The sequence below is a fragment of the Salarias fasciatus genome, chromosome 12 (genome assembly GCF_902148845.1).
Source record: "Salarias fasciatus chromosome 12, fSalaFa1.1, whole genome shotgun sequence".
Lineage (NCBI taxonomy): Eukaryota > Metazoa > Chordata > Actinopteri > Blenniiformes > Blenniidae > Salarias > Salarias fasciatus.
Genome location: NC_043756.1, coordinates 8,785,307 through 8,806,698, shown reverse-complemented (window position 1 = coordinate 8,806,698; position 21,392 = coordinate 8,785,307). Strand labels below are relative to the sequence as shown.

The 21,392-nt window shown below is 45.5% G+C and overlaps 2 protein-coding genes across 2 annotated transcripts in view; both read right to left on the bottom strand.

Moving 5' to 3' along the window:
* The window catches only part of adgra2 (adhesion G protein-coupled receptor A2), a 36,736-nt gene extending 20,682 nt beyond the window's left edge, over nucleotides 1-16,054 (bottom strand). The window contains exon 1 of the mRNA XM_030105275.1: nucleotides 15,057-16,054. Within this exon, the coding sequence (XP_029961135.1) occupies nucleotides 15,057-15,358 (302 nt within the window). The 5' untranslated portion in view covers nucleotides 15,359-16,054. The remainder of the gene's footprint in view (nucleotides 1-15,056) is intronic.
* Nucleotides 16,055-20,236: 4,182 nt separating this feature from the next.
* Nucleotides 20,237-21,392, bottom strand: part of pdlim2 (PDZ and LIM domain 2 (mystique)) — a 31,211-nt gene continuing 30,055 nt past the window's right edge. The window contains exon 10 of the mRNA XM_030105081.1: nucleotides 20,237-21,249. Coding sequence (XP_029960941.1) covers nucleotides 21,057-21,249 — 193 coding nt within the window. The 3' untranslated portion in view covers nucleotides 20,237-21,056. The remainder of the gene's footprint in view (nucleotides 21,250-21,392) is intronic.

Here is a 21,392-nt window from a genome sequence, read left to right as displayed (position 1 = left end):
CTTTGTCTGACAGAAACGTGTGAAAATTATACAAAAGTGGGTCTATTTCGAGGCACTGGTCAGGACTATGCTTCCGGGGAGTTCAGAGCTGGTTGACTTGTGACGTATCAGATCCGTCCCGTCTTAGATTTCACACCCAAATTAACTGAATTAACAGCTATTTTATTCCACCGGTGCCCAAACTGAGCGCTTAGAAGGGCACGGAAGTCTTAACGTGGGCAGCAGTGGTTCAATTGGTCTTTTAATCCCCCATTTTGCTCTGTCCACGTGTTGATGTGTACTGAAAACCCTGAAGTGTGTCCAAAACCTTGCATGGTAGTCATCACCATGAGTGTGTGTCTGAATATGTGAATGTGACTGACTGCGAAAAGAAATTTGAGACTGTTGTAGCAATGAAAATGCACCAGATAAATCAGTTTCGGGTTCACTATTCCAAAAAAATCAAACGGCCATAAATAATTAAGAACAATACAAAAATCAATGAAATAAACAAACCAGGATGTTAATTAGGTACAAACTGACTTATATCCAGTCAATTCAAAGTATAATCATTCACCTCATTACTGAGACTGACTCCCAGTTGAAGGACAAAATAAAGATAATGAGAAACAATTTTGTGCAATATGCTAAATACAACGTCTATGATAACGGACAGAATAAAAAGCTTAAGTTAAATGTTAGGTTTGACTGAAACTGCACCGTCTCCACTGTGTTTCTAGATGACATGTTTGGAAATGTGCGCCTATTTTTACAGCCTTATGGATGGTTGTAATGACTCTTTCTAGTATCCCACAAGCACAATAATCTTTTAAAAATGATTTCCCTCCAGTCACTTTTAGGCAGGAGGAGATGCACTGAAAGCAGTCATACAATCGGGCATATTAAGTTAAAAATGTCAGTTTCCACAACACTGGGTCTTTGTTGAAGTGAAAATTTTGGAAACAGAACTGCTGCCGTGCTGGATTACATTCACTGCAACGGTTTTTCCAATTAGAAAGTGTGACGCTCCCATGTGAAGAAAAGAGGAGGTGGTGAAGGTGGAAAACTTGTGCATTTTCATTTTCGATGGGGGAAAAAAAGTTTGCGCGATGCAGATTACACTGTTTGTATTCCAACAGCGTGTGGCCCTGTGGATCCACAGGCCTGACCTGCCCACGTCCGCCCGGCGCTGGCGCTGGCGACGGCCCGTCATCATTACCACGCCCTTCAGCTTCACATCGCCTTCGCCCCTGCCACATGGCGCTTAACGGGCTGTTTGTGACATTAAGTGCATTCTCAATCGAGAGGAGGGCCGTGCGTGCGCCTTTAAAAGAGGGAGCCGACTGTGAGCAGCCTGTGAGATTTACAGATTCAGCAGCAGCAGTCGGCCCCCCCTGTTTCCTGCCACATCAATAAAAACACTGCCTTCAGCGCTGCGCCTTCCAGCTCCCTTAATGACCAGATTTAATCGTTCACTCTCAGCATAAACAGGGCCGACTTTTCTTCAATAGCTTCAGCATTACTAATATATACAGTAGATGATTTAAAAGTACTCAAGAACAGGTTAAACAAAAAAAACAAACCAACAACGTCAAAAAAATTCTATCACACTTGGTCTGGAAACATCAATCAATATCTAACAATATCTGCCAAAATAAAACCAACGATTACAGTGATTATAACGAACACAAAGATTTGCTCGGAGCTCTAGAAATAAATCAAGCCTATTAAGTCAAGATATTTGCGAGTGTCAGACGAGCGCCGTCCTCTCGTGGCATAGCCCCAATTTGAACCTCTGGCTCCGAGGCCTTGAGGTCTTTCGCTTGACTTTGGGCACAGAATCCCTTCCTATAAATGGATGCAGGCCCGAGATGAAAGCTGCAGAAGATCCGGAACTGCCTGAATAATTCAATACAGATAGGAGAAGAGAAAGTCACATCTGGCGAAGAAACAAGCCATTTAATTCAACACAGGCAGTTTAGATACAGCTAGTTCTTTTCTGACTAAGCTTATTATGCAGGAGAAAAAATACTATTAGTCAGTGGATTATGACAAAAACAAGCAGCTGAATAAACTTCATATGGTGCATGCAACTGTACTGCTGCGACACATTAACTTTTTTTGTTTTAATTACAAATAGACAAGGAAAATAATAATGATGATGATAATTATGCAGGTTCAAAAAGGAGTGGGAAGAATTTGGAAGCGACACGGCGGGGCATGGATCTTATTTTGGTTCATTTCAGTTCACCAGTCGTCATTGTTAAAATTTGGTATCGTCAATGGCGAGCGCCGCTCTGAGCGTGTTCCCGCAATATGGATGCAATTTTGAGGATACTGCAGGACTTGACGTCACATCTAAACAGCTCCATGTAGCAACGGTTCCAAAAACAAAAACGAGCAGACTGAACGAACTGACATGCAACGAGCAGCACGCAGCTTTTATAAAAGCTAAGCTGAGGTTCAATCAAGTTTCCTACAGGTACAAAAATGAATGTGGTGGCATGCGCGGGTCAGATAAAAGACAGGAAGCAGGTCAAAGAGAGACGGAACGGAAACTCCAGCTTCTATAGCACTGGCCGTCCATACGTTTCCTCCAGGCACGTGCAGATGTGTTAATTTCAGGTTGTACACATGTGCAATATATATGAAAAGAACATAAATGAAATTTAGATATTTCATTATGTCACAATAGTCCTCAAGTTAAGACATTTGGTCCCACAATATTTCATTTGGCTTGTTCCTCTCCTCACCCCGACTTTGAAAGCTGCCTTTCGTAAATAAACAAAGACCACAAAATGAGCTAACTGAATTCCTCCCACGGACAACAAAAGGCGCAGACTTCCAGGAACGCCGGGGAGCTGCAGAGCCTGGACACTGCTGTATAATCCCTGAAGCCTGATGTTTGGAGCAGGGCTGTAGTGGGGGACATTGTTCTTTCATAAACAATACGGGGAGTCGAACTCTGAGAAAGAGAGAGAGAGAGGCCGAAGTCTGTAAACAGACAGAAATAGTCGGCGTTCCCATCAGGCTAAACAGGAAACCCAGCCAATTAGCTGTTTATTCAGAACCCGGTTTCAGGGGTCAGGGGTTGCAGCGAGAGCGCTTCCTGGACGGCCATCAGACAGACGGGGCAGTGTCTGAAGGCAGGTGACAGCTGAGGCAGAGGAGGGGGGGGGCGTCGCCTCGCCACCGCAGCAACAAGCAGGGAGGATGAGCGTCTCCGACGCCGCCGAGCTCCAGGCTCCTCGGAGGCCGAATGTTTGCTACTGAGGCTTAACTGTACATGAGTGGCTTCTTTCTGCTCGACATAAGTGACAGATCAGATGGCAGATTGAGTTAATCTGCTTTTCAAGAGCTATAATGCCGTATTGTACATGGCACGAACAGTGTGCTAACTCAGTCCAGACTACGGATGGTATCGCAGAGCAGCAGTTACCGTCTCTCATTCACTTAACCCTTTCAGACCACAAAGGCCTCCGCAAAATCAGACGGGTTAATTGAATCCATCTAATCCATGAAAAAAGAAAAAGAACAGAACCACATGTCAGGATCCCCGTTCAACCATTTCATGTAATTCATTTACGAGGAGATCAAAAAGCAGAAGGTCACATGAAAAGATCCAGGTCAAACAGAAGCACACACACACACACACAAACACTTCTCTTGTGCAGCGGTCTTTACACAAACAGTGCATACACACCAGTACCTCATGTTTTAAGGTTTTTCTATTACCTAAAATTATGGATGACAAATCGCCGTTCCTCATGACGCTCTGTCTGGCTTCCAGAATACTGAATATCCAGACTGAAGCAGACAAATTTCTCATGAGGACATAACTCTCTGAAGGTAGAAAGAAAATGAAAAAGAGGTGGTTGCAAGCAGAAACAGAAAACAGAGCATGAATCTATGAAATCTAGGCAAGGGAGAGACTGATTTATTCTATGAAACTGCAAATGGAAACATTTTCATTGTTTCATTGTCACCATTATTCATTGTTTAACTGTGTTCACATGTTCAAAATAAAGTTTAAAGTGCATAAGTACATAAGTAAATTAATAATATGTATATATGATCATGTACATATGCAAGTTTGATTTATGTCTTAAATATATATAACAGGTATTTAATTTTCTAACATAGAATCTCACCACCTTTACTTTGAAGGGCACTGCAGTCAAATGAACTTCAGTAAAGTATGATTTGCATAATTGCATAATTTTATGAACAATCTTTGAATGTCTGAGCGTCGCTCCCCTGATTGATGTTCCAGAATCATGAGGCACAACTCTCCCTATCAGCTCGCAGCCTCGCTGCTGCACGGTCCGTGTGAAAAAGTAAAAAGCAAACAAACAATGAGCCTTGTCTCGTAAACCGCAGCGGCTCCTCCCTGCACCGTGCCACTCGCTTCGCTGGTTCGCTCAATTTGCTTCCGAAATCCGCAAAGTCTTTGAGGACCACAGAGGGGCATGACAGCATGTTGCGAATCATATTTCCGTTTGTTGCCCTGACTCTTCATTGGATGGGTGTAGCAAGCGGCCTCAGGCGTTTGGTGTGTGTGTGTGTGTGTGTGTGTGTACCTGTGTGTACTGTAAACTCTAACTGGCTGTCGAAGGCTTTGGACAGATGTTTTTGGTTTTGGGTCACTGTGGGCCAATCAGCCCTGTGAGGGATGGCGCCTGCAGCGGCGCTGGATGGGAGCTGCAGTGCAGGGAGCAGCTCAACTCCTGAGCCTTTCAGATCACAACCTGCTGCAGACGGACCGAGGCGGGAAAACACATCCTTCCATCTCCTGCCCGAAACCGCAGAGCGAACACGGCAAGCTCCAGCACAACGGGGCGTTCTGTTTACTGCTGCTCAGCACTGAGGGCTTGGTGTCAGTGTCTCTTCACTTTTCATCCTGCCTCACTGGCAGATACTCAAAATGTCTTTTTTGTTTTGTTTGTTTTAAGCATTTGCAGGAAATGCTTGTAGCCTGGTTTGGCTTTTACTCTGGCAAACGAATGAAATGCACTTGAGTAAAAAATGCTGATTTCCATTGGTCCCATTACCCTCTAAATATTTAGGTATGCTGGAGTCAAACAGCGAGGCCAGTGTAGCTGCAGGCCTGTTCTGCAAACCACAATCAGGAGAGAGAGAGAGAAAAAAAAAGCTCTTAAAGAGGGATTTATTTTTAATAAGAATTTATCTGCACCCCAAGCGGGCCTGCTTTCATTACCTTTGTATTAGCCTGCAAAAAATAGTAACCACTTAATGCACATCATTCCTGCAGGAAAACACCTTGAGCTGCAGCAGAGCGATCGATCCTCCGCTGCCCGTCGTGCTGCGAGCATCGATCCTGCACCCCGAGTCAGAGAGAGACACGGGGGCACGGGCGGGTTCAGCGTAATAAAGAGTTAAAACAACCCAATGGGCCACTGTGTAAACATCATTTAACTTTGGATTGCTCTCTTACCCTCAAGGACCACACGCGAGGTGAAAGACAAGAACCCTTGAAAGAGATTGGTAACGTGGCATAAATCCAGTCCTAATCCAGAGACCATTTGGAGCCAGATAATGAGAGTGATTTTAAATGAGAGTCTTAGAGCACCATTATTGAATTAAGCCCAGTTTAATTAGCATGCCAGTTTTGGTAACGCGCATGCTGCTTTGTGTCACAGCACAGCTTCAATTCACGTCAATAAAAACTAATACGGGTTCAGCCTCCGGGAAAATGAACTCTGCTGAAAGCAATATCATTATCAGCTATTCAACTAAGAGCAGAGCAGGGTGTGAGCGCTTTAATATGTTGAGCCACACAGACGAAAACTAAACCTTTCCCTTCTCTGTTCGACCTGATTCTCCCCACCGATGTTGTATTTAGGAGTATAAGCAGGAGAACTGAGAGGGTAATGGCAGTGTTTCCTTTCTTCATCTATACATCACACTCACACCGCTGTGGTCAAAACCAAAAGATGGATTAAAAGCTGTACTGCTTGATGTGCCAGGACAGTAATCGTTCAAATTAGCTATAAGCAAAACACTGAAGATCCTAAAAGGATCTAAAGCTCCAATCTGATCCTTTCTGACTATGGATTAAGAGGTCACACACCCTGGACTGATCGCCAGTCCATCACAGAACAAACACAGGCAATCCCACACATGCACAAACACATCTATGGGCAGTTACGAGCCGCTAATTAGATGAAAATTGGAATCACAACTAAAAGAAAACACATGGACAACATGCAAACTCCTCACAGAAAGGCCCAGCTGAACTGGGAATATTCACGTTGTAATGCAAAGTGCTAACCACTGCTCCACCGTGCACAAAATGAGACCAAAAGTGTAAAAGATATTAAAAAAATATATATTCATTTCTGAACCTATACAAGTGCTATCTTAGAAATTCCTTTTTCTTATTGGAAGGCATCGCTCCTGTCAGCATTTCCACCTTAACAGACTTCTAGCCAACTGAAAAAAGGTCTATTGTTAACAAAGTGAGGGCATATAACACTGAGGCAGAATTATGCTTCCAAATTCACCCCTGTGATAAACTGCCATGGAGCCATTTAGTACGATTATCGCTGAAAGTATGTTATCACTTCTGAGTGCTTCTGGTTTTTCTCAGCAGATTACTGCGTACGCACAAACAGAAAAGTACGGACAAAAGTTCAAAACTTCTCGACTCGAGTATTCCTGAATAGTTCAGTCACGTTTTCCATAAGCAACACGGTGACTGAGGTCTGATAGCTCAACCTTTAAGGGGAGGGGTTTGCATGTTTTCCCTGAGCCTCTTCACTTAAAGTAGCATATTAAAACATCTAAAATGTAGAATTGAAAGGTTTTTGCATTGGAAGCATCAGTACGCCTGCACAGTCCAGTCATATACAAACATTATAATGTTGTCAATAACACCTCAGAGAATCCCGATCACAACAGTTGATTTGAACCTGTGAGATTTAACTACACTGTTTATAAAATGAAACTCTGTGTCTTGAGTTTAGAACTTTTTATACATATTTCAGGGATATTTTTGCATTTGGCAGCTTCCGTATGTCATTCAAATGCAGGAATAATCAGTAGCTGCAAGTAGATGGAAGATAACATGTTTTGAATAAAGTGTTTAATTTTGTCTCTGATGTTTGAGGCTTGGCTTGGCTAAGTGTGGCTTTTCCGTGTGTATACTTTAGGAAAAGTAAATTGTAATTTGAGGAATTGTGTGTAAGCAGGCTGTGGAAAGAAAAATAAAAAAAAAAAAAACTGTAAAGATTTTATGTTGTCAACCTTCCCCAGTGTAATGACCGTGGTGCGGCTCCAGACTATGGATCTGCTACCGTGCTGGGTGCAGTTTAAAATCTGCTGGATATTTTGACTCGATTCATGGTGTAATTATCCAACTCAACGATGTTGACGGTCGCCTGTTTACACGGCTGTTGACAGTCGGTGTTTGTGTCGTTCAACATCCCGATTCACTGGATTGTAACTCAAATCTTTCAGTCTCTTTTTTTTTTTTTTTTTTTTTTGCTAATGGACACTTTCACAGAGACAAGAAGAGGAACGCGGAGGGGGGAGGAATAAAAGGGAGCGGAGCCAGAGAGATCTCTCAGACTGGGAGGTGGTCGTGTCATCTTTGTTACAATAAGTACTTTCTAAGAGGCCTCCAGACCGGGTCTGACTATTCAGCGCACGGGTCTATCCAAATAGCTTAACCCTTTCGTAGTAGAAAGACGGAGAGCCACCTTCGCAAGCGGCGCGGAGAGACCCCTGCACCCTGAGCCCGTCCTCACAGAGTCACGGCACTGAATGCAGCAGAGAGACTAAATGCCCTCGAGCACAACAGGCACTTTAGCAGCAAATGCATGTCAAGATGTGAATGTGCCCATTGTGGCCGATCCACCAGAGGGCTCGGAGCAGCCACCGGGGAACGCCGCCAAACTCCAGGCCCCATTAACTGCCTGTCATGGAAAGGAGCATCCATGTAATTGCATGCATAATGTTTTTTTTTTTTTTTTTTTTTTTTTTTTTTTTGAGAAATCATTTCGCAGACACTGATTGAGTAATTCGGTCATCAAACGGAGAGAGGAGGGCCGAGTCGCCACATTAAGGAGTGGAAAAGATTCTTCTCATACTCAGTACGTGAAAAAAAAAAAAAAAAAAATTACATGAGTTGGATGATTTATAGCAGGCAAACGGTGCAGTTATATCGTCCTGCTGAAGTGCCTGCAGGTCCAGTGTGGGGAGTTCGCTCCTGCATCTGATATGTGCAACCGCTTATTACAGAGTACACTGCATTGTGCCTGGGTTAGCAGGCTGGACCAGAGAGGCAGGCTTTGTGGTTTTTGCATGTGTGTGTGTGTGTGTGTGCATGCGTGCAGATTTAGATGCACAAGTGTGTAAGTGTGTGACCTATCAGATTTATTTATATGGAAAGTGTGCATGTTTGACCCAAACTCGTGTGTGTGTGTGTGTGTGTGTGTGTGTGCGTCTGCATAAGTGGTCTAAACGCCACTAGTCTAAAATTAAAATCTGGGTTTTTGAAATGTCTCTAATTAGAGAGGGGAGGACTGAAAGCTATTTTGAGAGCTGTGGCCATGCACACCCTTCCCACATGTGTGTGCACAGGAGAACAAGCGCGCGCACACGCACGCAAGCGCGCGCACACGCACGCAAGTGCACGCACGCAAGCGCACGCACTTCAGGGAAGAAGGTCCCCACTCTTGGTCGTATTAGACAGTCCACTGAGGCTTGCTAACAGGAACCGTCCATGAAGAGTGTTTCTATACACCATTTATTAAAGCTGGACAGGCAGTGAACTTTGAAGACATAAACAAGGAGTTGTGACAAATATTAACAATCGGAGAACACAAGCTGAAGTCGATCCGCCCCGCTATTAAGCTGCAATAAATTATCACAATATTTAGAGTCAGAGACTCATCAAGACTAACCAAACTGGAAAGTTTGCGGCTGCAGAGCAGGAACACAACAGTCAGTTTAATCACTGTCTAAAGTGTTTTTACACTTTTAATGAGGCAATTTAGCGAATTTAGCCGTTTGAGACAGTGAGTGGAATGCGGTGTATGCCTGGCTAACATTGTCTCATTGTTCGGTCTCATAACCCGCCTCTGTTTTCTGCTTCTCACCAAAGACTGCTGGGAAATCAGCCTGCTTTTACAAAGAGTTGGACAAAAATCTTTCTGCCCCAGATACTCGCGGCCTTTATTTGTGCGAAGGCTGCATTTGCGCCTGAGATTGGGCCTCGGCGTGTTTCTCGTATCACCGTCACTAATTGCCGCATGTCATCCAGTTTCAACAGCAGAATGAACCACAATTTATTAAACAATCCAAACGCCTGCATTCTAACTATACGGGAGACCAGCGTGCTTTTCCAACAATGACTTGATTTCAGCTGGAGAAACACAGATTCATAGTGTATATATAACCTGTGGTTTACTCCGTCAACAAAGACTTTAAAAAAAGTTTATTGCTGTATTTCACAACTGCGTCTGTCGGTCTGACTGGAACTGTGAACCAGATCATTCCCACAGAAAGGGAATGGATGTGAAAAGTGATCAGAGACAATTAAACAACTTCAATGTTTAATTTTCGATTTTGTAATAATACAGCCAATGTTACATTACTCAATATGATACATTGTGATTATGTAGCATGTAAAATTGTTGAAAACTTTCTAAATCGACTGAGAAACTCAGAGTTCCTCATTCTGTCGCCTCCTGCTTCCAATAGCCATGAGTAACAATATCTTGTAATGTGACAAACACTTGGACGTCTGCCAGCATTTAACATTAACATTAAACATAATGCGAACACTTTTAGCTGTCAAGCAACTGAAACGGATTAATATTTTAAATCTGGTAACGTATTCATGAATTGTCTGTCAGCGCATTGATATTTAACTTTTGTTGAAAGTGAAAACAGCTGCTATCCCTCCATCCAACCTGAAGAACCAACTGCCAGCAGAACCGAAGCTGTTAGTTACTATTCTAATAAACACCTGTTAAACCAAATGACTTCCTCGACTGAGCCAGTGATCCCGGCAGCCGTTTGAAAGATGTCCAAACATAACTAATATTAACATTAACAGGCACCAACAGTATGTGCGAAGTATTCCTGGCACTCAGTGAGCAGAAGCTCATCTTTATAAAAGACTCAAGAGACTTTCGCTGAATTACTCATGAAGCCATGCAGGCTCTTAGATTAAACCACACAGCGCAAACAGATCAGCTAGTGTGTTACTGCAACAAGAAAACAGCTAAAGAGAAACAGAAACAGTTTTCTGTTATCAAAATGAACACCAATCAACATTAATCACTTTTATTAGCATAACTAATTATGACGAAATGGTTTGGATGAACCGGTTTTGCTCCAGACTTAAAAAAAAAAAAAAAAAGCAGCTTTGTAGGATCACATTACATCAGTAAATTCCTGAAATTGAGTCGATAAATATGCTATTGCAGCGGATTATTTCTCAAGAATAAGCATATTATAAACACTCAGACACACACACACACGCACATAAGCCACAGGCATTTCCACTACAGGCGCCCACCGCCTCCGTCTGAATCCGTGGCGGCCGACCCCGAGCAGGAACCGAGAGGGCCGCCGCGGTCAGACGCGGGGAGAGGGAAGTCGGCGCTGGCAGAGGAAAGCCAAAGTCAGGCATTTTTGGAGTAAGATAAGAAGAGAGCGCCGAGAAAGGAAAAACTAAAATAACAAAAAAAGGCGCTTTGGCGGTGGGAGATTACTGTGACCACACATCACTGCTATTGTCAGGTCCTGAAATATCTCGGACCTTTAATCAACAAACACAACAAGGTGATAAGTGAAATGCACATTTATCATCCGGGGCTCCGGCGCGGCACAGTAGGTGCGCGGAGACGCCAACGTCACGCTCTCGTGACCTTGACCTGCAGGAGCACAATAAAATCCCAGGCTTGTGTGGCATCAGCAGGTGCTGCAGCTGCAGGATAAAACTCAGAGGATCCAGTGTCAGGCCTTTGTTTGCTTTTTTGATTTATTGCTGACCACTGCCCCACCTAACATGTGCGGAGGAGATCTGCCCCCCTCCTCTCAACACCTTTCCCCACATAAATAAACCCGCTCGCTGCAGGAATGCCTGGGGTCCGGCCTCGCTCGGCTATTGGAATTCTCCCCGCTGATAAGACGGCTGTTTGCGACGGCGATTTTTTTTTTGGGTCGACACACTCCCGTCGCAACACACACTGACTCCCAGTAAACCGCCAACACATCTGCCGGGCCCTCGGCATCCCTCCGCAGGCCGGCCACAAGTGAGAAACCCACGATGTGACTCAGGGGATCAAATAGTGATTAAAGGCGTGATTCATGCTGAGGCCGATCGATGGCACCGCTGAGGAGAGCGGGCTGTTAGAAAGCAGAGAGTCAGAGGAATAATTACCTTCTGAAAATAACAGACCGGGCCAAGAGTTCACACGGGAGTTATCAGATGAATAAGACTCTTATCTTAACAAAAACCGGCAGTGCAATATAAATGATACCGTACAAATACAATAAAATAGCATACGATGCTATATGATACACTTTTTCCCCTCATGGAGTGAGAAAAGTCTTCTTATCAGCCGAATCAGCATTAAATTACTCCTTGTTTGTTTAATTCAGATGAAGCTTCACATTATTGATAAACCCTAACATGTGTCTATGGTGTTAAAGTCCCAAAACAAGAAAAAAAGAAACTCAAATTACAGTTAACAGCTAATGTAGCATCCTAACTTGAATTGGCACAAAGATTCCAGGGAAAACTTCCAGGGAGAACATGTTGAGAGTTTGCATGTTCTTTCCTCTGGGTACTCTGGTTTACTCCCACAGTCCAAAAATATGCAACTGAGCTTAATTGGTGAGTGTAAGGTTAATTTAACTGAGCTGAATTAGTGAAGAAGTGAAAAAGACAGATAGCTGTCAGCGAGCTCCAGCTACGCCTGTGAAGCTGGATCAAACCAAAAATAGTTAATATTTGAAAGAAATGAGTAAAAATCTGACTCTAGTTGTGGAAGGACTATAAACTGATCCACTGCCCACCATGATCCCGGCTGATAAAAATACTGCTGCCATTACTGGAATATTTTTATCTTGAACCTCTGCCTGCCGTCCAACAACAGCGACAAACTGGGCTTGAACTCAAAACACGCGGGGAGAGATTGCAGCTGTCCTGGGTGAGGGGGTATCGGACTGAGGGTGGGCATTCTCACCCCCCCACACACACGCAGCATCTGTGCCCACCGGGGCCGAGACCGGCCGAGCCCGGGCCGTCCGTCAGGGACCACGATGACAAGGAAGCGGGCCAAGGGAGGAGTGCAGCTCCGACTGGGCTAACAACCACAAGCTATGAAGCAACCAGCATATTCACACATAAACTGCCACTGTGCGCTCTCATTTGCCTGAGAAAACATTAAAACAAACACAGGGCCACAACGCTGCAGCAGGGAGGGTCTCACGTCTCTGGCCTGGAGCCTCAAAGTATGTAGCAACGATCTTCTTTTGTCCAGTGATACCTTCTCCACACTCTCAAGTCTAATAATAAAGACAAACAGCGACGCTTTATAAGTGAGGGTATGTTGCCACTGAGCCCTGCCCCCCCCCCCCCCCCTCCTCCTCCTCCTCCTCCTCCTCCTCCTCCTCCTCCTCCTCCCTCTCACCCCAGTGTTGAAGATCTGTTCGTCAGGGGCTGGGGAGTTTTCGGTCTCCAGGGGCACATCCCTCTGAACCGCCTGCCAAGCTTCCCCTCTCCGTCCTCCATCCTCTTTTTCTCTCGCTCTGCTCTCTCTTGCTCTTTGCCCCCCCCCCTCTCAGTTCCCTTCTTCCCACTTTTCCTTCTGTTCAATGTTCTCCTTCATTTCTGCCTCTTTTCAACTTCCGTTACTTATTCCAGCTTTTCCCCTTTTTCACTTTCACGCTTATCTGTTCCTCCCTCTCTCCGCCCTTTCCACCGCTCTTCCTCTCGCAGCGACCCGGCTCCTTTGCAGCCGTGTATAATTAGGCCCGAACACAAGCCTGCGCAGGCTCACATCTGGAAGGAGTTTGGACATGGCAGTTTCCTACCAAGACGACTAAATATTTAGGTTGAGAGTTACTGCATGTGGATGAACTCATGATAGAGGGGGTGGGAAGGGGAGCAAAATGGGGAGCTGGAGATAAAGAAGAAGAGGGAAAGTGGGACGGAAAGTCGAGATAGGTGAGAGTTTGTGGAAATGATTCGGCGTCACGATGTGCAGCCCGGCGCAGGGCGGCCCACCGTCAGCCCGGGGAGGAGGTGATATTATTACGGGGACGGTTTTCTCCTTTATGGCTGGCAGGAACAACAAACAGCCAGCTAATAGTTTTAATAAACAAATCCCCGTTGGGATTTCCCATGAGGCCGAGAGGCCTCAGCTGGAATGTTCACAGGGGCCAGCTGTTGTGCATTACACGTAGCGGCCGGCCCCGGAAGCCCCGGGCCCGGTGTCCTCCAGCCTCCGCCCGCTCAGCACGGAGGAGAGCATTCCCCCAGCGGGGCCCGGTCCCCGGCCTCTCCGGGGCGTCGCGGAGCACCGGGAACCGCTCCCCCCACTGCCGCACCTGGGATACTTGTCGGCGGCGGCCTGCGAGCGGGCGGAGGAATGTCAGGAACAACACGAACATCAACACGACTTCTCACATTCCACATCTGGAGCTAATGTCATGTGCAGCGGTGGGAACGCAGGCAGGCGCTCCGGCAACGCACCGGACCGTCAGGAAAACAGTCTCCCCAGACGTCGGCGTTCCTGGAGGATAAGGTGAAGAAAATGGCGGCGCGCGAGACGGGGGGAATTGTTTGCTGCCGCGACAAAGCCTCATAAAAGTGTCGCAGAATGCAAAACATGTGCACAGAAACAACTCCACCAAAATTAGTAGGTGCGGGGATAGAAGATTATCTTCAATCACCTCCACCGCTGCCACCCAAGCCATTTTTTTTTTTTTTTTTTTTCTGGCCTTGGGTTCCAGCAATGTGTTCCCCAGATGTTTATCCCGCCTTTATTAAGCAAGAGACATAAGGCCCTATAAATGGACTGCTGGCTGGCTTTAGCGCTCTGGGGGCTCAAATCCCTCGACTTTACCTCATATGCTTTCTGCAGCAGAGGAGCTGAACATGTTCTTTCTCTGTCCCCGTGCGCAGCGAGCGTCTCCCCCTAACTGGGTCAGAGGACAGAGGAAGAGTCGAAGGAGCGGTGAAGACAGGGCTGCATTTCCATGAAACCAAAACAGCCAAAAGCAGAGTCGCTAATGGATTGGTGGGGAATCTATCACGACTGATAGTGCATGTGGCCTTTTCAAGTTTCATCCAAACAGCCCACACACACACACAAAAAAAATACTGCATTGTAATTAAAAATATCCAACTAAACTGGTCCCAGAATCAGTGTCCAGCTCTCACCAGATGCTTTTTCCTCTTCACCATGAGAAACTAATGAGACAGGGTGTTGCAGTGTTTTCAATGGGAGCCAACCCACCAAGTGAAGCGGAGTGCCAGATATAAAAATGCTCAGAATGTGTTTCTTTTTACTTTAGTTTTGTAAGGCCCAGTCAGCGGAGCATGTGCACGGGGGTGGCGTCAAATTTAAAGCGGCAGAGTTGTGTCAGAGGGGCAGGGCCAGATGATGGTTGCAGTCCATCTGCCACCGCGCCAGTCATCTTAATGCTTTGCAGAGAGTCCTCCACTCCAGACGCAAACCAGATCAAGATGTAAACTTCTGACCTAACAAGACTTATTCCCACAGCAAGTCCTCGGTACAGTTAGAACTGAGGTCACGGGGTCGTGGCTGTGGGCCTGATCAGAAAACTGAACTCTGAGAGGTTATTCATCCAATAGTTGCACTAAATGTAACTGTGGCAAAATAAAAGAATGTGGCGATAGAGCTGAGCAGCTGGTCTGATAACAGAAGGCTCCAAACTGGATATTCACCATGAAATCACTCAAATCTCAGACACACCACTTCCATTAGACCATGCATTAGACCTTATTAATGTGTTATTTTTTGCTTCATGCTTTGGAGGGTCGCAGTGAACCTCAGGCTGATCCAACTCACAGGGTGATCGTCCTGTTGGGCAGCAGGCTGGCCTCGGGGATGTCGGTCATGTCCTCCTTGCTGCAGCTCACCCTCCTCCCCACGGCCTGGACGCCGTGCCCCTTGGAGCGCTCGTCCGTGCAGCTGCAGCCGCTGGTGGAGGCGAGCAGCCCGGGGCAGGCCCGCGACAGGCCGGGCTCCGAGGCCACCGACAGCAGCAGCATCAGTACCAGGCGCCCCGGCAGCGGAGGGATGCCGACGCCGGGCGCAAACATTGTCCTTCGGCTGGATCTCACCTCAGCTGCACCCCCGCCTCCAGTCATCCCATATCTCCACCATCCAGCTCTCAGAGGGGGGGTGAGGAGGCCGGCACGAGACGGGAGTGAGCTTTCAGGGGGTGAAGTTCCAGATCCTCGGCTCAGCGGAGATGAACAGGCGTCAGCCGGTCATTCCAGGGATATTCAGCTTTTCCAAGTGTCCCGTTATGTCATGACAGTACAACTCCAGAAAAAAAAGGATAATAAATCCAAAAATGGATGCGCGCGCTTGTGCGTGTCCATCCAAGACGCTTACAAAAAAAAAAAAAAAAAAAGAAGTAGCCTCGAAAGGTTTGCGCTTGTCTAAATTACCTGAGTGGGTTTTGGCCACATCTCTGCGGACGGCTGGGAGTGTCCAGAGTTCCGTTATCTCTCCGTCCCGAAGTTACTCCAGACCGGCCACATCCGCACGCGCGCTGTCATTCACACGAGGAAGTCAAGAAGGAATCTACAATCTCTAACTTTGGAAAGTTGCTTCGCTGTTCCTAAAAGTTTCCCTCAGTTTTTTTTTTTCCCCAGATCTTTGCGCGCTCCGGACTCTCGCGCGCAACAGAGGTTTCGCTGAGGAAGAAGAAAAAAAAATGAAGTGAGAGGAGGAAAAAAAAAAAACTTTGTCGGGAGAAGAAGTGCGCCGCTCTTGATCGGCTCCTGTGTAATTCCCAAAATCTAGCGGTTTTGCCTGCTTGCTTCTGTCACACTCAAACTCACGGAGTTCCAACCCCAAGTGCGCCCATTCCGAGCTGCTCCGCGCGCGCGTCCCCGCGGTCCTAGCGCATCCGGCCCGGACCAGCGCGAGGAGGGAGGAGGAGGAACCTCCTGTCAGCCCACCTGGTCCCCCTTCACACACCTCCAGCAGGACGCACAGGCTGTCATCTGATGTGTGAAAAATGGCTCAAAATCACACAAAAAGACGATAAATAAAAGAAATATTCTTATCATAGGGTTAGAAAAGAAAAAAAAATTACAGAATGAAATGAAGTTATGTATTTTTAATTGGAGCAAATTCAGTTAATCTGTGATCTATGTTGCTGCTGTTTCTGTTTTTGGTGTTTCCTTCCAGGTTGTAGCAGAGAGGAAGGTCCTCATTTCATTGTGCGCCTATATACAATCAAGTTATGAATGGATGCCCACAGCCTGAAGTGTATTGTGCTTTTCAGCAGATCAAAAGACGTTTCATTCAATTAGCAGGAAAGAGAGGAAGCAAAGATTTTCATAGATGCACTTCTGTTAAAGTGATGCTGTTGCTCTGGAACGGAGTCAGAGGTCAAACAGGAAAATGTGCCAGAGACTTTAAGGTGATGGCACAGATTTGTTGTTGACTTAAGCAGCTCAGGGAAGGTTTCATTTACTTAATCTGAGAAGAAGAAGGTGAAAAACTAAAATCCGTTGTTGAAAAGAATAATATTTTTAAAACATTTTCTTCCTGACTGGAGTTTTCCCTCAGTGTGTCCTTTTCATATTTTGCCTTATGTGTGTGGAAACTTCCCAAAATACAGTAACAGATTCCCTTTTCAAAAATACTTCTTGATATATGAGAGGCTCGGGAGGATGGAGACTGTGGCGACTCAAATCTGGAGAGAGTTTCAAAATATGAGAAGGTGAACCGGGAAAGCTCTTGAAATGAGATTTTCTGCGATTGGGCTTGACGTGCGCTCACGGACGTGTTCAAACTGCAGGCACCTCAGTCATGCAAGCGGCCTGCCAGGATAATGGCGCACTGTGCTCCGGCCCGCACGGCGGACCCCGGTTTGTTATTCCTGCATATGATACTGTATACTGAGAGCGCGCTCGGAAAGCCAGGGCGATTATTGAAAGAAAGCACGAGCGGTCGATGGGCGCCCGCTCAGCAATGAAACAGAGGGCTGTTTATCCAAGCTGTTAAATAAGGCTTCAAGTACAACACCCCCCTCCAGCTCCACGAGGCCCAGATCGCTCTCATCTGGAGAGCACAGTTTCCATTTTAAATGTCACGTCCCGAACTGCACATTACATCAAATTGTACTTAATGGCATCCAGACAAACTTTAATGTCGTTCCAACATTTTCCCTCCACGCACTGCACAGCCTCCTCGCTTCTTATGGCTAAAGCAAGCAATCTCTCCTTCTCCCCGCTCCACATCTGGACTCCATTCCAGGTGGGCCGCTGGGAGAGCGGAGAGCGCCGAGAAGGAAAGGTGGAAAACACAAAGGCCCGAACACTCAGAGAGGTAGAACTGGGGCTGTGTGTGGAGTTTTGAGGAGTGGTGCTCGATGAATGACACACACCTGGTGAGATATCTGGTGACGGACGTCTAAGAACTGCTGGTTTGAGTGAGAGTTTTGAAAAAGCAGGGAAGTGGGGGGGGGGGGGGGGGGGGGGGGGGGGGGGTTGGAGAAGTGAGTTACTGGCTGCTGAGATTCAGCCGAAGCTCTGGATTGTGTTTCTGCCAGCGGAAAAACAAAAGGAAACTTCCAGCCGGGAAGCCTGTGGACGGGCCCGGTGTGCTGTTGCTGCGGAGCCTGTGACACCTAGCGGTGCGAGCGGAGACCCTGTCCTCTGGCTGCCAGTCAGTCCTGCGGCGCTCAGCGTTTCCTGGCTGGATGGTTTTCATTAACTGCTTATAGCTGCGTTAACGCCAGCGCCGCTCTGTTTTATGAGGTTATCAAATAACTGCGCAGTGCCATATATTAAACACCAAATACCTTTGCTGAGCACTGAGATTTGGTAGCAGTGGAAATACTACCAGTGTTCACATATGGAACAGCCGAAAACATCACAGTGGCTTCAGTTCCTTCAAAATAAGGTTCAGATTTTTCTGTTTTCTGCTACATTCCACTCTTAGCAGATCTTTACTTATGTGTTTGTTTATAGGAGCCCTTTATTTATTTGGTGTTGGTGATTTGGACACTTGGAGGCAGTGGGCTGCATGTGTTCGAGGGCACAGGTCACAGGAAGAGGAGGGCACAGGCGAGATTTACGACTTTCTATCAGAAAACAGGTTCGTCCATCATTACATTTTTAACAAATAAATCATCAACTACAAATGGACCTGAGTGAGAGTCTCTGTTGGTTTACTTTACTCCTACTTCACCAGTGCAGTGATTTCAATAACTTGACCCTGGAACACTGAATTTTTGCTATTACAGTTTTTAGTCTATTTGCTTATCAAAGTTATTCTGGTATATCTGAATCCCCTCATAGATGCAGGTGTTCATTTTGTTCATGCAAAGTGAATAAACAGAAGTGACCACAAACCTTTGCACCCAAAACAACAATTCTTTTGCACAGTAGTAGTGTAAGACATCGACTACTGTGATAGCAGCTTACATGGATGTCATTTCTGCATGGAAAAGGCTTCTCCATTGGAGGAATTCAATTAATTTTCTTAAATTTTTACTCCAAATATGCTTTAAATTTGACACAGTAAACCAATTTAATTTATATTTGACACAGTTAGCCAATTTAGAATAACTGAATGTATTGGTTTTACAGGTTTTGGGATGTGGAACACCATTTTAAACATAACAGAACCTGGTTTACCCTGTATTTATATTGTTAAATGAACAAATCAATAAAACAATATGCATGCTCAGTTTGACTCTCTGGTTGCAGAAATGAATTTTTTTGCCATTCTAACCACCAAGTCTTGCCATACTGTGTCCCAGTAGAGAAACAGGTTTGAAAGTGTAGTAACGCCATCTGCTGGCCAACTCTGACAATTACACAACTCCAACAGACGCAAACTGTCATTAAACGATCTAAATGTTACGTAAGGGTGCGGTTTGCCACTCCCAGCATCATATTTTATATTGTAATGTTCACTCACCTTAATCTTGAGCTGCATACGGGCACGTACTGTGACAGGAGTGAGGAACACCCTGTTTGCCAAACCTGGAGGAGTGTCCGAGTCATTTACCTGCTTTGCATTGGAGTGACTCTGAGTTCATTTGAATCAGGTGTGGAAGCAGGAAGAATACATCTGGAGAGAGAAACACTGAGGTCTGATTTAAATGAGAACTCATCTCCTGCATTCCAGCTCTTGATGAGTTGAAGATAAACTAGTGAAGTTTGTTTTGTGCGTTATCAAGTTTCAAAGTCCTTCAGTCAATATGTGGTCAAAAGAGGTGATCTCTCCATCGGTGAAGACAGAAATGTGCCAGTAGGACCTTCCTTTATGACCCGTGTCTGAACAACACTGGACAAGAAGTACATAATTAAGTGCACGTTTTATGTGAAATTCAGTTTTAAAAGAATAAAGTCAAATTTATGTTTGAGGAAAAAAAGACAAAAGTAACTGATAAATTTCAAAACATGTATGATAAACATGAGTCTACCTCCACTAAGTGATATCCAAACATCAGTTGTTGTTTTTTTAGCTGATAAGTTTATTTCTGAACACACACATATGCGGTTCATATCATATATACACTCAGATTGGCCGAGATGTTTTAAGCATTGAGGTCTCACACAAATGGAGCAGATGGTTAAATACACTGAGTAGCTTTACACTTTTATTGAAAATCGAGTAGAATTTCAGCAAGTCCTTTCACCAGTGTTTGAGTTCTGGTGAGAAGGCAGTGTGCTGTTGCAGTTTGAAATGGCTCCAAAAATATATAGAAGCAGTGAAGATGCAGGAAAGAAAAACAACACCGAACACTTATCGTTTCAAACAGTCATAGCCACCGAAGAAGATTCAACTTGTGTGATTTTATTAAGTGCCACATGAAATGTGAACGTTATAGTACATCTCTGAGTACTGCTGTAAATGGACAAGAGTAGTATTTTGTCAATTCTTTTCACACTAAATGTCCTGCGTGCATACGTTATGCATCTTAAATGATCTATATAATAGAATACAATTCAATCACAAAAACATCAAAAATAGTTGTATACTGAATGAATCTCTAGTCCCTCAAAAGCAACACAACAGCCAGACAAGCCTGATATTTTTTTTTTTTTTACTTTTTTCATTTCTAATCAAATTCTGCTTACAAAAGAAATACAGAAAAACTGGAGGGCTTTTGGCCTGACTCTAGCGCAAAATTCACAAACTCCTTTGTTTCAATAACAACTTGGACCCCACTTCCTCTTCTCCATCTCTCTCTCTCACGCACACACACTCATGCAATTATGCGCACACACACACACAGATGCAGGGGGAGGCATAAAGAAGCCATCACACTTCTGCCCGTGAAAGCACGCACCCATACACACCCACACACACCCCCACACACACACACAGCGCTGCCTGGGTACAGTACAGTTCTGTTGTTAACGGCATGCAGTCCAAGTTAGATTTTGGTCCCTTTTGTGTCGGCAGAAAAATCGAATGATGATCCTGATCCTCGGAGAGTCCTTTCTGCTGAGCGTGTCTAGAATTATGTAAATCTGGCCGGAGCGCAACGTGATGTGGCTGGAGTCCATGGCAGCTGTGAATCATTAGATCTAAGAATAACCTCGAGACTGTGGAGACTGCGCTATATGAAAAAACAAAGCCTCAATCCTCATACAGTTACAAGAGAGGCAAGAAAGTGTATCATAATATTGCAAAGTATTTTTTTTTTAATGTTGACCAGAAAAATCGCATCCTCGACCACAGCATTGACTCGTGTCGGCCTCTGCGGCGACGTCCCGAGGCGTGTAACCCGGCGTGAGGATGAGGAGGAGCTTCAGGCAGACGAGCGGCCCTTCATGTCCAGAGTGAGACAGGCGCGAAGGGGACGGCTCAGTGGCGAGGCACTACGGCGGCGAGCGGCGAGGTGCCCGGGCCCTGGTACCGCTCCTTGGCGTGCTTCTCACAGTACATCACATCTCCAACCCAAAAGTGACCTCTCATCCGGAGGTTCAGGCCGCAATCTGTGCAGGTGTAGCACTCTGGATGGCGGTAGTTGTCGTCTGTGATGCGCACGGCCTGAGTGCTGCGGAGAGAGGAGGGAGTCAGACATCCATCTGATGAGAGGTTGACATGTTTTTCTTGTTTTCAAGTAAACCACGGTTTTATGTGTCTGCTGAAAAACTGAGACTTTTATAAGTGTCAAGAATCATTTTCATCATCATTACT